The following is a 15,487-nucleotide window of genomic DNA, read 5'->3' as shown; positions in this document are numbered from 1 at the left end:
AGGGCTGGGGATAGAGAGAGAGTGAGAGATAGAGAGAGAGAGAGAGAGAGAGCCTAGGGCTAAACGGAGAGAGACCCCAGAGTTAGGGGCAGAGAGAGAGAGAGGGAGAGAGCAAGACCCCAGGGCTAGGGGGAGAGAGACCCCAGGGCTGGGATTAGAGAGAGAAAGAGAGATAGAGAGAGAGAGAGCCTAGGGCTAGACGGAGAGAGACCCCAGAGTTAGGGGCAGAGAGAGAGAGAGAGAGACCCCAGGGCAGGGGACAATGGATGTTTTTGACCTCATCCCTTTGTGACATCCCTGAGGGACGCTGAGAGGTAGATTAAGACAGAGGGAGAGAACCAAGTGTATTTTGTAAAAACAGCAAGAAATGTCCTTCCCCAAGTTGTGACAGAAGTTTTTGTTTTGTTTGTTATTAACCTCTCCCAAGGGGAGATGGAGCTCATACTGCAACCCAGCTCCTTGTGCCCAGCTCTCTCCAATGTCCTGAAGACCCAGGTGGCAAGCTGGTGTGCCCACTGAGCCATGGCAGAGCACCGTCCACGCTGTGACCTTAAGGCCTGCTATTTCCTGAAGCTAACTCTCTGCTTCCTGGTCTACGTGCTCTTTGGCACGGTGGTCTTCTCTGCTATCGAGCAGCCTTGGGAGGTGCAGATTAGGAAGGAGTTGGTCAAGATGAAGTCCACGTTCTTACAGCAGCACGGCTGCATCCCGGAGCCAGAGTTGGACACTCTTCTGCACAGGGTGATCACCGCCAGCAATTACGGCGTTTCGGCCTTGAGAAACGCTTCTGATGACCGGAACTGGGACTTGGCCTCATCACTCTTCTTTGTCAGTACGGTGCTCACCACCATTGGTAAAGGATAACCATCTCTCTCTCTCTCTCATTCTCTCTCAGTCCTCTCACTGTTTGTCTCCTCCTCCTCTCCCATCCCTCACCTTCACACCCTCTATCCTGGCCTGCTGTACCTCTCATCTCTTACCTCACCCCTCTTTCTCATTCCTCTCTGTCACACCACCCAAAAGCACCTCTCTCCCACCCCACTATATCTCCCTATCTCTCTCATCCATGTCTCTCCCTGTCTCTCCCATCCCACTACCTCTCCCTTATCTCTCTCATTCATCTGTCTCTCCCTCTCTCCAACCCCACTATCTCTCTCATCCATCTGTCTCTCTCTGTCTCTCCACCCCACTATCTCTCCCTTCTCTCTCTCATCCATCTGTCTCTCCCTCTGTCCCACCCCACTATCTCTCCCTTCTCTCTCTCCACCACACTATCTCTCCTCTCTCTCATCCGTCTTTCCCTCTCTCCCACACCACTACCTCTCCCCCCCCACCCCATTCTCTCTCGCCCCTCTCTCACCACTCTCTGTCCTCTGTCTCCCTCCCCTACTCTCTCCCCACTGTCCCTCACTCCAGGTATTTTTGCTGTTATTATTCATTACATTGAGTATGGGGGTTGGGAGGTCATGTTGCGGCTGTACAGGACATTGGTTAGGTCACTTTTGGAATACTGCATTCAATTTCGATTTCTCTGCTATAGGAAAGATTGAAAAGGCTGCAGAAAAGATTTGCAAGGATGTTGCCAGGGTTGGAGGGTCTGAGCTACAGGGAGAGGCTGAACAGGCTGGGGCTGTTTTCCCTGGAGCATCAGAGGCTGAGGGGTGACCTGACAGAGGTTTATAAAATCACGAGGGGCAGGGCTGAATTGATTGTTCTTTTTTAAATTCTCTTGAGGGATTCGGCTAACTGGACCAGCATTTATTACCCATCCCTAGTTCCCGAGAGAAGGTGATGTTGAGCAGCTTTCTTCCATGGACTGTAGGGACAGCCACAATGCCATTAAGGAGAGAATTCCAGTATTTTAACCCAGTGAAGGAACGACCCATATACTTCCAAGTCTGTATGATGAGTGGCTCAGTGTGGGATTGATGGGGGGGGGGGGGGGGGGGGGGTGGCGTTCCTAAGTATCTGCTGCCCTTGTCCTTCCAGATGGAAGTGGCCATGGATTTGGAATGTCTCAAGACATACGGCAAATTTCTGCAGTCCATCTTGTGGATGGCACACACTGCTGCTACTGAGCGTCAGTGGCAGAGGGAATGGAGGTTTGTGGACGCGAGGGTTGCTTTGTCCTTGGGTGGTGTCGAGCTTCTCGAGTGTTGTTGGAGATGCCCCCATCCAGGGGCAAGTGCGGAAGATTCCATCACACTCTTGACTCCTACCTTGTTGATGGGAGGGACAGGCTTTGGGGAGTCAGGGAGTGAGTCATTCGCTGCAGGATTCCTAGCTTCTGAGCTGCTCTTGTAGCCAGTGTCTGGTCAATGTTGCGTTTCTGATGATCCCGGAGAGTAGAGAGGGGGGGATTCAGTAATGGGTAATGCCATTGAATGTTAGGGGCCGGTGGCAAACTGGTCTCTTATTGGAGATGGGCATGACTGTTTCTGTGAGAAAGTGAGGTCTGCAGATGCTGGAGATCAGAGCTGAAAATGTGTTGCTGGAAAAGCGCAGCAGGTCAGGCAGCATCCAAGGAGCAGGAGAGTCGACGTTTCGGGCATGAGCCCTTCCTCAGGAATCGGCGCTGCCTCGTGCTTCCACAAGGAGGTTGAACAGTTCATCCACTTTACCAACACCTTCCACCCCGACCTCAAATTTACCTGGACTGTCTCACACTCCTCCCTCCCCTTCCTAGACCTCTCCATTTCTATCTCAGGCGAGTGAATCAACGCAGACATTTACGATAAATCAACCGACTCCCACAGCTAGCTAAACTACATCTCCTCCCACCCTGCCCCTGTAAAAACGCCATCCTATATTCCCAATTCCTTCATCTCCGCCGCATCTGCTCCCAGGAGGACCAGTTCCAATACCGTACAACCCAGATGGCCTCCTTCTTCAAAGACCGCAATTCCCCACCAGACGTGATCGACGATGGACTCCTGAGGAAGGGCTCATGCCCGAAATGTCGATTCTCCTGCTCCTTGGATGCTGCCTGACCTGCTGCGCTTTTCCAGCAACACATTTTCAGCTCATGACTGTTTCTGTGTTGTACACCATTTCTGCTCCTGGTTTCTACTGAGGGCTGATTCAGGGGCAGATTTGCAGCGTTAGATGAATTGGGAATATGTTCAGAGCGAGGGGGATAGAACTGCAGAGTGGGATTAATGGCCCAGTGTGTCTTCTGTCACGGTCTCTGTGAAAGGGGTGGTGTTGGCAAATCCTTCCTAACCTATTATTTCTCTCACTTGTCTCCAGGTTACGGGCACAGTGTTCCCTTCACCAGTGGAGGCAAGGCCTTCTGTATACTGTACTCAGTGTTGGGGATTCCCATCACCCTTCTCCTGCTCACCAGCGTGGTGCAGCACCTCATGTTCTACGTGCACTGGGTGCCCATCACGTACATCCACACCCACTGGCGCCTGGCTATGCCAGTGGTGGCCCGGATCCATGCCCTGGTAATCGGCAGCGTGGTGGCTGGTTGCTTCTTCCTGATCCCTGCGGCAGCGTTCACGGCTCTGGAGGAGGACTGGGATTACGTCTCGTCTCTCTACTTCTGTTTCATCTCCCTCAGCACCATCGGCCTGGGGGATTACATGCCGGGCAATTCCCGTTACCCCAGCCTTCGGAACCTCTACAAGGTCGGCATCGCATGTGAGTCATGGAGATGTACGGCACGGAGATAGCCCCTTCGGTCCAACCCGTCCATGCCAACCCGAAATCCTAACCTAATCTAGTCCCATTCGCCAGCATTTGGTCCATATCCCTCCAAACCCTTCCTATTCATATCCCCATCCAGATGCCTCTTAAATGTTGTCATTGTACCAGCCTCCACCACTTCCTCTGGCAGCTCATTCCACACACTCACCACCCACTGCGTGAAAAAGTTGCCCCTTAGGTCCCTTTTATACCTTTCCCCTCTCACCCTAAACCTATGCCCTCTCGTTCTGAACTTCCCCACCCCAGGGTAAAGACTTTGCCTATTTACCCTATCAATGCCCCCTCATGATTTTGTAAACCTCTATAAGGTCACCCCTCAGCCTCCGACGCTCCAGGGAAAACAGCCCCAGCCTGTTCAGCCTCTTGCTGTAGCTCAAACCCTCCAACCCTGACAACGTTCTTTTCTAAACCTTTTTAAGTGTCACAACATCTTTCCGTTAGGAAGGAGACCAGAATTGCACACAATATTCCAATAATGGTCCAACCAATGTGCTGTATAGTGGCAACATTGCCTCCCAATTCCTGATGAAGGGCTTTTGTCCGAATCGTCAATTTTCCTGCTCCTCAGATGCTGCCTGACCTGCTGTGCTTTTCCAGCACCACTCTGACCTAGAGTCTGGTTTCCAGCATCTGCAGTCATTGTTTTAACCTCCCAACTCCTGTACACAGTGTAATTGCTTGGCTTGGGTGGGGGGGCTATCGGAGGGGGTGGTGGGTGCTCCCTGTCAGGAGATTCACTGTGGCTCAGCCCTCAGAGGCCTCACACCTCACCTTTGGAAAGGTGGGGGAGGGGTCCAAGCCTGTCCGATGTCTCCCCTTTCAGGTGAGACGTCAAACTGAGGGTCCCGTCTGCCCGCCCTTGGGTGGGGTACATGGAAGGATCCCGTGGGTGGCTCTTTGCGTTGAAAAGCCATACGCACTCACCCCGGTGTCTCTGGTGGTCCCTCCACTAACCTCACTAACTACAGAACAGATTTGCTGTGGGGATCTTCCTGGGTGGAAGCTAGCTTCCCTCACGACCGCCAACACCCCCAAGCGGACTCCTCAGCCGGCCGGGGACATCGCCAACCGGCCGACAATAAAGGTGCTGTGGACACGGGTTCGAATCCTGAAGGGGGAGGCTGTGAGCTCGCTGGAACGGGGTGTGGGAGTTCAATATCGAGGAAGGGACTCGGTTTAGGTGAGAGATTGACACGAGGTGGGTGGCAGGTTGTGGATAAATGGAAAAGTCAGTAGGTAAAACCGACTGGCTGAGCGTCATTTTAACCGGTGATAGATTGGCAAAGGGTCCCCAAGCAGTCTGTGAAAGTAGGCAACTAGGAAGGCCAAGAGGGGAGGAAATGGCCTAGTGGCATTATCACTGGACTGTTGACCCAGGTGATGTTTCCGGGTTTGAATCCCAACTGTGCTGGAAATGTGAATGCAATAAAAATCTGGAGTCTGATGATGACCAGGAATTCACTGTTGGAAAAACCCATCTGCTTCACTAATGTCCTTCAGGAATGGAAACTCCCATCCTTAGCTGGTCTGTACCATCTTTAGCTGGTCTGTACCATCCTTAGCTGGTCTGTACCATCTTTAGCTGGTCTGTACCATCCTTAGCTGGTCTGTACCATCTTTAGCTGGTCTGGCGTCAGTCTGAGTCCAGACCCATAGCAACATGGTTGACTCTTGACTACCTCCTGGGCGATTAGGAATGGTCAATAAATGCTGGGCCTGGCCAGTGGTGCCCTCATCCTGCATGATTTTTTTTAAAAGTACATAGGTCTTCCTTGCTGGAAGATTTGAGGAGAGGAGCAAGGAAGTATTTCTGTGGCAGTATCATACCTCTGGAGTATTGTGTATAGCTTTGGCTGCCTTACCTCAGGAAATCGTTACTTGCCACGGAGAGAGAAGCAGACTGGTTTGTCACACGAGGGTCAATTGGTTCAACTGGGCCTGTATTCACTGAGGCTGAAGAAGGACGAGAAACGTCGAAAGTTCCACCGGTTCTGGACGGACGGAATGCAGGGGTTGCACGTCCTCTGTGGGGAATTCTCGAACAAGCGGTGACAAACCCAGTTTGGGACTGAGATGAAGAAAACTTCCTTCCCTCAGAGTGGCCTCCCATGTGGAACTCTCTACCACAGAAGACTGTGGAGGCCAAGTTGCTGATAGTTTCGGGAAGAATTAGATCGCTTCCCAGAAGATAAGGGAGTCATGGAATCTAGGGAGAGAGCAGAGGTTTGGTGTTCTGCTGGAGGATCGTCCATGATTATGTTGCATGAGGAAGCGGGCTTGATGGGCCGAATGGTCATTTCTTGTCAGGACTACGTTTCTCAGATTGGCTTTAAAGCACTTTGAGGTGTCCTGGCTTTGCGAAAGGTGCTACATCAATGCGTGCCTTTCTCTTTCAACCTTGTGGCTTTGTCACTACCCTCTCCTGTAAGCGGTCTTATCATCTTGTGTTCAGGAGTGACCCAAAGTGTAACTCCACTGAAGGTCTCGATGACAGTGTCCTGTTGCGATGTGAACTGGGTATGGATGCCACCTCCAAAATGTTCTGAAGGTGGCCTGTGAAGACACTTGGTGAGATGGGGACCAGTTGAAATCATTAACTTAAGAGAGAGTGAACAGACCAGGGCAAATAACTGGGCTCCTCAGTCAGTTGTACAGCTCAGGGTCAGTTAGCTCAGTTGGCTGGATGGTCGGCCTGCAGTGCACAATGACAACAATAACGTGGGTAAATGTTGTCATTGTACCAGCCTCCACCACTTCCTCTGGCAGCTCATTCCATACATGCACCACCCTCTGAGTGAAAAAGTTGCCCGTTAGGTCCCTTTGGAATTTTTCCCCTCTCACCTTAAGAGGTGACCCTCAGGTTAACCTCACCTCCAGCTCTATCTCTGTCTCTCTCTCCCTAATGAGAGAGTGGGACTATGGTGACTTGACCTAACATAATACACACTTCACTCCTCCCTTTCTCAGCTTACGTGATTGACAAAATCCCCACTGCGAAACTTACCCACGCGCTAAATCTCTGAAACAAACCCAGAAAATACCGGAGGAACTCAGCAGGTCTGGAGAGAGGGAAATAGTTAATGTTTTGAGTCTGGTGTGATTGAAGGTAACCTTGAGAGGCTAAATTTCTGATGCTGGGAGATCTCTGTTTATAAAACAGACTTGCTGTCAAAGTGGATGAATTCACACAATACTGCATCTGGCAGAATGTGCCTACTCACTCAACCTGTCCCCTTACAGACCATCTACCTCACCTCGATAACTTCCTCTCCTACCTACCTTGAAGGTGTTAGTAAATTTAGCTGCCAAAACTTCAGCAATTGTACCTGAGTCATTGATAGAGATTGCAAGTAGATGTGGAGCTAAACATTAATCACCACAGATGATCCACTCCAAAAATTTCATGGTCTGCTTCCTGTTCAGCAGCCAGTTCTTTTCCTGTGCTAACATGTTACCCCACAACTCAATGTGCTTCAAAGGGGTGTACCAACTATGGTTTTTGGCAGCTTAGGCAAATGTTTTTATGGATCAGAGTGGTGCTGGAAGAGCACAGCAGCTCAGGCAGCATCTGAGGAGCAGGAAAATCGACGTTTCGGGCAAAAGCCCTTCATCGGAAATACCTCTACTCCTGATGAAGGACTTTTGCCCGAAACGTCGATTTTCCTGCACCTCAGATGCTGCCTGAGCTGCTGTGCTCTTCCAGCACCACTCTAATCCAGACTCTGGTTTCCAGCATCTGCAGTCCTTATTTTTACCCAAATGTTCTAATGGAAATCTAAGTACACCACATCTACCTGTTCCACTCTATTGACTGTGAATGTTACTTAGAATCATAGAATCCCTGCAGTGTGGAAACAGGCTGTTTGACCCATCTGGGCACTATGGGACAATTTAGCACGGCCAACCCACCCTAACCTGCACATCCCTGGGCACTATGGGACAATTTAGCACGGCCAATCCACCCTAACCTGCACATCCCTGGGCACTATGGGACAATTTAGCACGGCCGATCCACCCTAACCTGCACATCCCTGGGCACTATGGGACAATTTAGCACGGCCGATCCACCCTAACCTGCACATCCCTGGGCACTATGGGACAATTTTGCACGGCCGATCCACCCTAACCTGCACATCCCTGGGCACTATGGGACAATTTAGCACGGCCGATCCACCCTAACCTGCACATCCCTGGGCACTATGGGACAATTTAGCACGGCCGATCCACCCTAACCTGCACATCCCTGGACACTATAGGACAATTTAGCACGGCCGATCCACCCTAACCTGCACATCCCTGGACACTATAGGACAATTTAGCACAGCCGATCCACCCTAACCTGCACATCCCTGGACACTATGGGACAATTTCCCATGGCCGATCCACCCTAACCTGCACATCCCTGGACACTATGGAACAATTTCCCACGGCCAATCCACCCTAACCTGCACATCCCTGGGCACTATGGGACAATTTCCCACGGCCAATCCACCCTAACCTGCACATCCCTGGGCACTATGGGACAATTTAGCTTGGCCAACCCACCCTAACCTGCACATCCCTGTGCACTATGGGACAATTTAGCACGGCCAATCCACCCTAACCTGCACATCCCTGGGCACTATGGGACTATTTAGCATGGCCAATCCACCCTAACCTGCACATGTAGACAGTTTGGGAGAGTGGTCCAGGAAATGGCTGACGAAATTCAAATGTGAGGTCTTGCACTTTGGAAAAAAGAATCCAAGCATGGACTACTTTCTAAACGGTGAGAAAATTCATAAAGGCAAAGTACAAAGGGATCTGGCAGTGCTAGTCGAGGATTCTCTAAAGGTAAAGATGCAGGTTGAATCCGTGATTAAGAAAGTGAATGCAATGTTGTCATTTATCTCAAGAGGGTTGGAATATAAAAGCACCGTTGTGCTACTGAGACTTTATAAAGCTCTGGTTAGGCCCCATTTGGAGTACTGTGTCCAGTCTTGGGCCCCATGCCTCAGGAAGGACATACTGGCACTGGAGCGTGTCCAGTGGAGATTCACACGGATGATCCCGGGAATGGTTGATCTAACATATGAGGAACGTCTGAGGATCCTGGGATTGTATTCATTGGAATTGAGAAGGTTAAGGGGAGATCTAATCGAAACTTACAAGATAATACATGGCTTGGAAAGGGTGAATGCTAGGAAATTGTTTCCGTTAGGCGAGGAGACTAGGGCCCATGGGCACAGCCTTAGAATTAGAGGGTGTCAATTCAGAACAGAAATGCGGAGACATTTCTTCAGCCAGAGAGTGGTGGGCCTGTGGAATTCATTGCCGCAGAGTGCAGTGGAGGCCGGGACGCTAAATGTCTTCAAGGCAGAGATTGATAAATTCTTGGATGTCACAAGGAATTAAGGGCTACGGGGAGAATGTGGGTGGAGTTTCAAGTGGAGTTGAAATGCCCATCAGCCATGATTAAATGATGGAGTAGACTCGATGGGCCGAATGGCCTTACCTTCCACTCCTATGTCTTATGGTCTGATGGTCTTATCCCTGGACACTATGGAACAATTTAGCACGGCCGATCCACCCTAACCTGCACATCCCTGGACACTATGGGACAATTTCCCATGGCCGATCCACCCTAACCTGCACATCCCTGGGTACTATGGGACAATTTCCCACGGCCAATCCACCCTAACCTGCACATCCCTGGACACTATGGGACAATTTAGCACGGCCAATCCACCCTAACCTGCACATCCCTGGGCACTATGGGACAATTTCCTACGGCCAATCCACCCTAACCTGCACATCCATGGGCACTATGGGACAATTTAGCACGGCCAATCCACCCTAACCTGCACATCCCTGGGCACTATGGGACAATTTAGCATGGCCAACCCACCCTAACCTGCACATCCCTGGGCACTATGGGACAATTTAGCTTGGCCAACCCACCCTAACCTGCACATCCCTGGGCACTATGGGACAATTTAGCACGGCCAATCCACCCTAACCTGCACATCCCTGGGCACTATGGGACAATTTAGCATGGCCAACCCACCCTAACCTGCACATCCCTGGGCACTATGGGACAATTTAGCTTGGCCAACCCACCCTAACCTGCACATCCATGGGCACTATGGGACAATTTAGCACGGCCAATCCACCCTAACCTGCACATCCCTGGGCACTATGGGACTATTTAGCATGGCCAATCCACCCTAACCTGCACATGTAGACAGTTTGGGAGAGTGGTCCAGGAAATGGCTGACGAAATTCAAACGTGAGGTCTTGCACTTTGGTAAAAAGAATCCAAGCATGGACTACTTTCTAAACGGTGAGAAAATTCATAAAGGCAAAGTACAAAGGGATCTGGCAGTGCTAGTCGAGGATTCTCTAAAGGTAAAGATGCAGGTTGAATCCGTGATTAAGAAAGTGAATGCAATGTTGTCATTTATCTCAAGAGGGTTGGAATATAAAAGCACCGTTGTGCTACTGAGACTTTATAAAGCTCTGGTTAGGCCCCATTTGGAGTACTGTGTCCAGTCTTGGGCCCCATGCCTCAGGAAGGACATACTGGCACTGGAGCGTGTCCAGTGGAGATTCACACGGATGATCCCGGGAATGGTTGATCTAACATATGAGGAACGTCTGAGGATCCTGGGATTGTATTCATTGGAATTGAGAAGGTTAAGGGGAGATCTAATCGAAACTTACAAGATAATACATGGCTTGGAAAGGGTGAATGCTAGGAAATTGTTTCCGTTAGGCGAGGAGACTAGGGCCCATGGGCACAGCCTTAGAATTAGAGGGTGTCAATTCAGAACAGAAATGCGGAGACATTTCTTCAGCCAGAGAGTGGTGGGCCTGTGGAATTCATTGCCGCAGAGTGCAGTGGAGGCCGGGACGCTAAATGTCTTCAAGGCAGAGATTGATAAATTCTTGGATGTCACAAGGAATTAAGGGCTACGGGGAGAATGTGGGTGGAGTTTCAAGTGGAGTTGAAATGCCCATCAGCCATGATTAAATGATGGAGTAGACTCGATGGGCCGAATGGCCTTACCTTCCACTCCTATGTCTTATGGTCTGATGGTCTTATCCCTGGACACTATGGAACAATTTAGCACGGCCGATCCACCCTAACCTGCACATCCCTGGACACTATGGGACAATTTCCCATGGCCGATCCACCCTAACCTGCACATCCCTGGGTACTATGGGACAATTTCCCACGGCCAATCCACCCTAACCTGCACATCCCTGGACACTATGGGACAATTTAGCACGGCCAATCCACCCTAACCTGCACATCCCTGGGCACTATGGGACAATTTAGCACGGCCAATCCACCCTAACCTGCACATCCCTGGGCACTATGGGACAATTTAGCACGGCCAATCTACCCTTACCTGCACGTCTTGGACTGTGGGAGGAAGCTGGAGCACTCGGAGGAAACCCACCCAGACACGGGGATACTGTGCAAACTCCTCTCAGACATACACCCGAGGCTGGAATCAAATCCAGGTCCCCTGGTGCCGTGAGGGCAGCAGCACTGACCACTGACTCCACGATGTTTTTCCTGTACTTTAACCCTGCGTCTAATATGCCTGCTATACCCTCCTTCATTGTGAACTTCCCTGCAAGATTCCTGCTCAGTCTCTCCCACCTCACTCAAATCAAGGTGTTACGTTTATTACTTTCTGACCTTCTGGGATTTTCCTCAGGGATTTCACTCCTCTGTCCACAGCCCCAAAGGGGACAATGACACATGAAAATGTCTTCACTGCTACCCAGGCCAAGAGCGCAGTGGGTTTGAGTGACTAATTATTTGCAGAAACAAGTTGACAAATTGCTAGCCGTTTGCAGTAAATGACGTCTCGGTTTAGTTTTACATTTTTTACAAATGTACATTGAAGGTTTGCCCTCAGACAGAAGTCGTTTTGTTTTTGAATCTTTTCACAGGTAAGCTTATTAACATCCTCCAAACAGGATTTGTCATAAGGAGCTTAAAGTGAGATCTTCTTTCCCCTCGGGTGAGGGATTGGGGGCGGGGGGGGGGGGGGGGGGTTGTTTGTAGGCCAGGGAGTTCAATCAAAAGGGAAAGAGCAAGGAATGGTGTGACGTGAAGGGAATTCCGTTTCGGGGCAGGGTGTGTTTCTGTCTTGAGGTGGATGCAGCAACTTTATCAGGGCACAGCAAGATCCCAGGACCCACATTCCCTTGGTATTGAATGAGGGAGGATTTCTGTCTCAGGCCTTGGAAGAACACTCCATTTTAATTCCAACAGACTTTTACTCTGTATCTAACCCCGTGCTGTCCCTGTCCTGGGAGTGTTTGATGGGGGGACAGTGTAGAGGGAGCTTTCCTCTGTATCTAACCCCGTGCTGCCCCTGTCCTGGGGAGTGTTTGATGGGGGGGACAGTGTAGAGGGAGCTTTCCTCTGTATCTAACCCCGTGCTGCCCCTGTCCTGGGGAGTGTTTGATGGGGGGGACAGTGTAGAGGGAGCTTTCCTCTGTATCTAACCCCGTGCTGTACCTGTCCTGGGGAGTGTTTGATGGGGGGACAGTGTAGAGGGAGCTTTTCTCTGTATCTAACCCTGTGCTGTCCCTGTCCTGGGGAGTGTTTGATGGGGGGACAGTGTAGAGGGAGCTTTCCTCTGTATCTAACCCCGTGCTGTCCCTGTCCTGGGGGGTGTTTGATGGGGGGACAGTGTAGAGGGAGCTTTCCTCTGTATCTAACCCCATGCTGTCCCTGTCCTGGGGAGTGTTTGATGGGGGGACAGTGTAGAGGAGCTTTCCTCTGTATCTAACCCCTATCCTGTTTAGACGGTAGTGGGCAGGGTTACCCAGAGTGACCTTGCCACCCTGAAAGTGTACCTTTGCCCACGTGCAGGCTACCTGGTGATCGGACTGGTCGCTCTGCTAGTGGTTCTCGAGAGCTTCTATGAACTCCAGGAGGTGCAGCGTTTTATCAAAGTCATCATGGGTCACCCGGACAAGGAGGGACAACTGCGCATCACCGAGCGTGAGGTAGTCATCACCAGCTCAAACCTTGACACCACGGGCTGTGAGGAAAACACCAACGAGGGTGACAAAGTGGACAGGAGCGCCAAGATGGCGGCTGAACCCTCCCCGGAGCAATGACCCCCACCGACCCAGAGCGCTGCACACCATTCAATTGGCTGGACACAGGCGCAGTGACGTCAACAAGGGCTGCCTGAGAGGATGGATCCAGGCCTTCCCAGTGGTGCTCCACCAGGACAGGGAGCATCTGTTCAACCCCCTCGAGTCCCATCACACCCCTGTATGGGCGCCTCGTCTGGCAAGTGTGAATGCCCCATTTTGCAAACACAATGCTAGTCTCGTTCTTATTTAAAATTCAACATTGTATGAAACTATAAATATATAAATAATAAAGATTACCATGAGTTCCTTGGATGCTGCTTCCTGGTCTTGACTGACATGGATAGGACACTGCCTTTTGAATCCTGCCCTCCAATGTTCACTGCCATTCTCCTGGTGTTTATCCAGCTCCCTCTACACTCTCACTCAGTAAACCCTCTCCCCCCCCCAGCGCCCTGTGTTACTGACTATATCTCTGCTGATGTTAATCCAGCTCCCTCACACTGTCACTCAGTAACCCCTCCCTCCCCAGCACCCTGCATTACTGACTGTATCTCTGCTGATGTTAATCCAGCTCCCTCACACTGTCACTCAGTAACCCCTCCCTCCCCAGCACCCTGTATTACTGACTGTATCTCTGCTGATGTTAATCCAGCTCCCTCAGCCTGTGACTCAGTAAAACCTCTCATCCACCAGTTCCGACCTCAGATAGGGGCAGCACCATTTAGATACAAGGTAAAATTTCCTCTGCACTATTTCCATTCAATCCTTGAGGACAGGGAAAGCATGGGGTTAGTTACAGAGTAAACCTTACCTCTACATCGTCATCAAACACTCCCATGACAAGTGGCCGGTGTTGGACTGGGGTGGACAAAGTTAAAAATCACACAACACCAGGTTATAGTCCAACAGGTTTAATTGGAAGCACACTAGCTTTCGGAGCGCCACTCCTTCATCAGGTGGTTGTCTGGTGTTGTGTGAACTTTAACAAGAATAAGACAGGTTTTTAATAGTATATCTCCAATACCTGTCCGTCTGACAGTGGGATTACTGCCCGACAGTTAGCCCAAATCTACCATCAGCTCCCTGCTGAGCTATCAGGAAACTGTACCTTCCCATGACGGAAGTTATGCCCGAGTTACTGGACCCACAGTTGGTCTCCTATTGGGGTGCACCTGATACAAAGCCCCCTGGATGATTACAGACACAGACCCTGGACCTGGAAGTGATTACTACAAAACCAGCCAAGCTCAGTGATAACTGAAGCAGACCTGTTTGGAGTCTGTAGGGCACAGGAGGTGTCCAGCAGTGACGTTGCCAGCTCCCTGTGGAGTGAACTGTTCAGAAACCCCTGACCTGCCCTCTACCTGGAGCCCTGAAAATTCAGCACCGGCCCTCTGAACAGCATCCCACCCAGCGCCACTAGCCAGACATTTCCTGTGGCTAATCCATCCTAACCGATCCATCCTAGGACACCACGGGGCAATCTACCACGGCCAGTCCACCCTAACCTGCACATCCCTGGGCACTATGGGACAATTTAGCATGGCCAATCCACCCTAACCTGCACATCCCTGGGCACTGTGGGACAATTTAGCATGTCCAATCCACCCTAACCTGCACATCCCAGGGCACTATGGGACAATTTAGCACGGCCAATCCACCCTAACCTGCACATCCCTGGGCACTATGGGACAATTTAGCATGGCCAATCCACCCTAACCTGCACATCCCTGGGCACTGTGGGACAATTTAGCATGTCTAATCCACCCTAACCTGCACATCCCTGGGCACTGTGGGACAATTTAGCACGGCCAATCCACCCTAACCTGCACATCCCTGAACACTATGGGACAATTTAGCACGGCCAATCCACCCTAACCTGCACATCCCTGGGCACTATGGGACAATTTAGCACAGCCAATCCACCCTAACCTGCACATCCCTGGGCACTATGGGTCAATTTAGCACGGCCAATCCATCCTAACCTGCACTTCCCTGGCACTATGGGACAATTTAGCACAGTCAGTCCACCCTAACCCACACATCCCTGGGCACTATGGGACAATTGAGCATGGCCAATCCCACCCTAACCTGCACATCCCTGGGCACTACAGGATAATTCAGCATGTCCAATCCAGCCTAACCTGCACATCCCTCGGCACAATGGGACAATTTCCCATGGTCAATCCACCCCTACCTGGGCATCTTTGAACTGTGGGAGGAAACCAAAGCACCCGTAGAAACCCCACACAGAGACAGGACAATGTGCAAACTTCACGCAAATAGTCTGCCACGGGCTGGAATCGAACCCGGGTCCCTGGCACTGTGAGGCTGCAGTGCTAACCACTGAGCCACTGTGCTGTGCTATGATTTAACAGTAAGATAGACATAGAACAACAGATGGATCCATATATACCATTCACAAAGTGGGCTGTGCCCATTTGTGTGGCAGGAGTGCTGACTGGTTATTGTCTGCCCCTTAAGGACCTGATTCTGCGCGGAGGAATCAATGTTTGGAAGTTGTAGCCCTTTTAAGAGCTGCAGGATCAGATCAGTGCTTTTTATTTATTTTCTTGGACGCACTGATTCATTCAGGAATCACGAGGCATCGGGGTGGAGTGGTCAAACTGACCTGAGGGAGCAAAGCCCCCACAAACAGCTCAGG

At 50.9% G+C, this 15,487-nt stretch overlaps 1 protein-coding gene across 1 annotated transcript; it reads left to right on the top strand.

The window, feature by feature from the left end:
- Positions 1-522: 522 nt before the first annotated feature.
- LOC132836184 (potassium channel subfamily K member 1-like) lies at positions 523-12,840 on the top strand. The gene is made up of 3 exons (XM_060855512.1): positions 523-853; positions 3,250-3,645; positions 12,590-12,840. The coding sequence occupies exons 1-3, from the start codon at positions 523-525 to the stop codon at positions 12,838-12,840; spliced, it is 978 nt and encodes a 325-aa protein (XP_060711495.1).
- Positions 12,841-15,487: the final 2,647 nt, after the last annotated feature.

Source organism: Hemiscyllium ocellatum, chromosome 46 (assembly GCF_020745735.1).
Source record: "Hemiscyllium ocellatum isolate sHemOce1 chromosome 46, sHemOce1.pat.X.cur, whole genome shotgun sequence".
In the NCBI taxonomy this organism is placed as follows: Eukaryota; Metazoa; Chordata; class Chondrichthyes; order Orectolobiformes; family Hemiscylliidae; genus Hemiscyllium; species Hemiscyllium ocellatum.
This window is presented reverse-complemented; position numbering and strand designations above follow the sequence as displayed.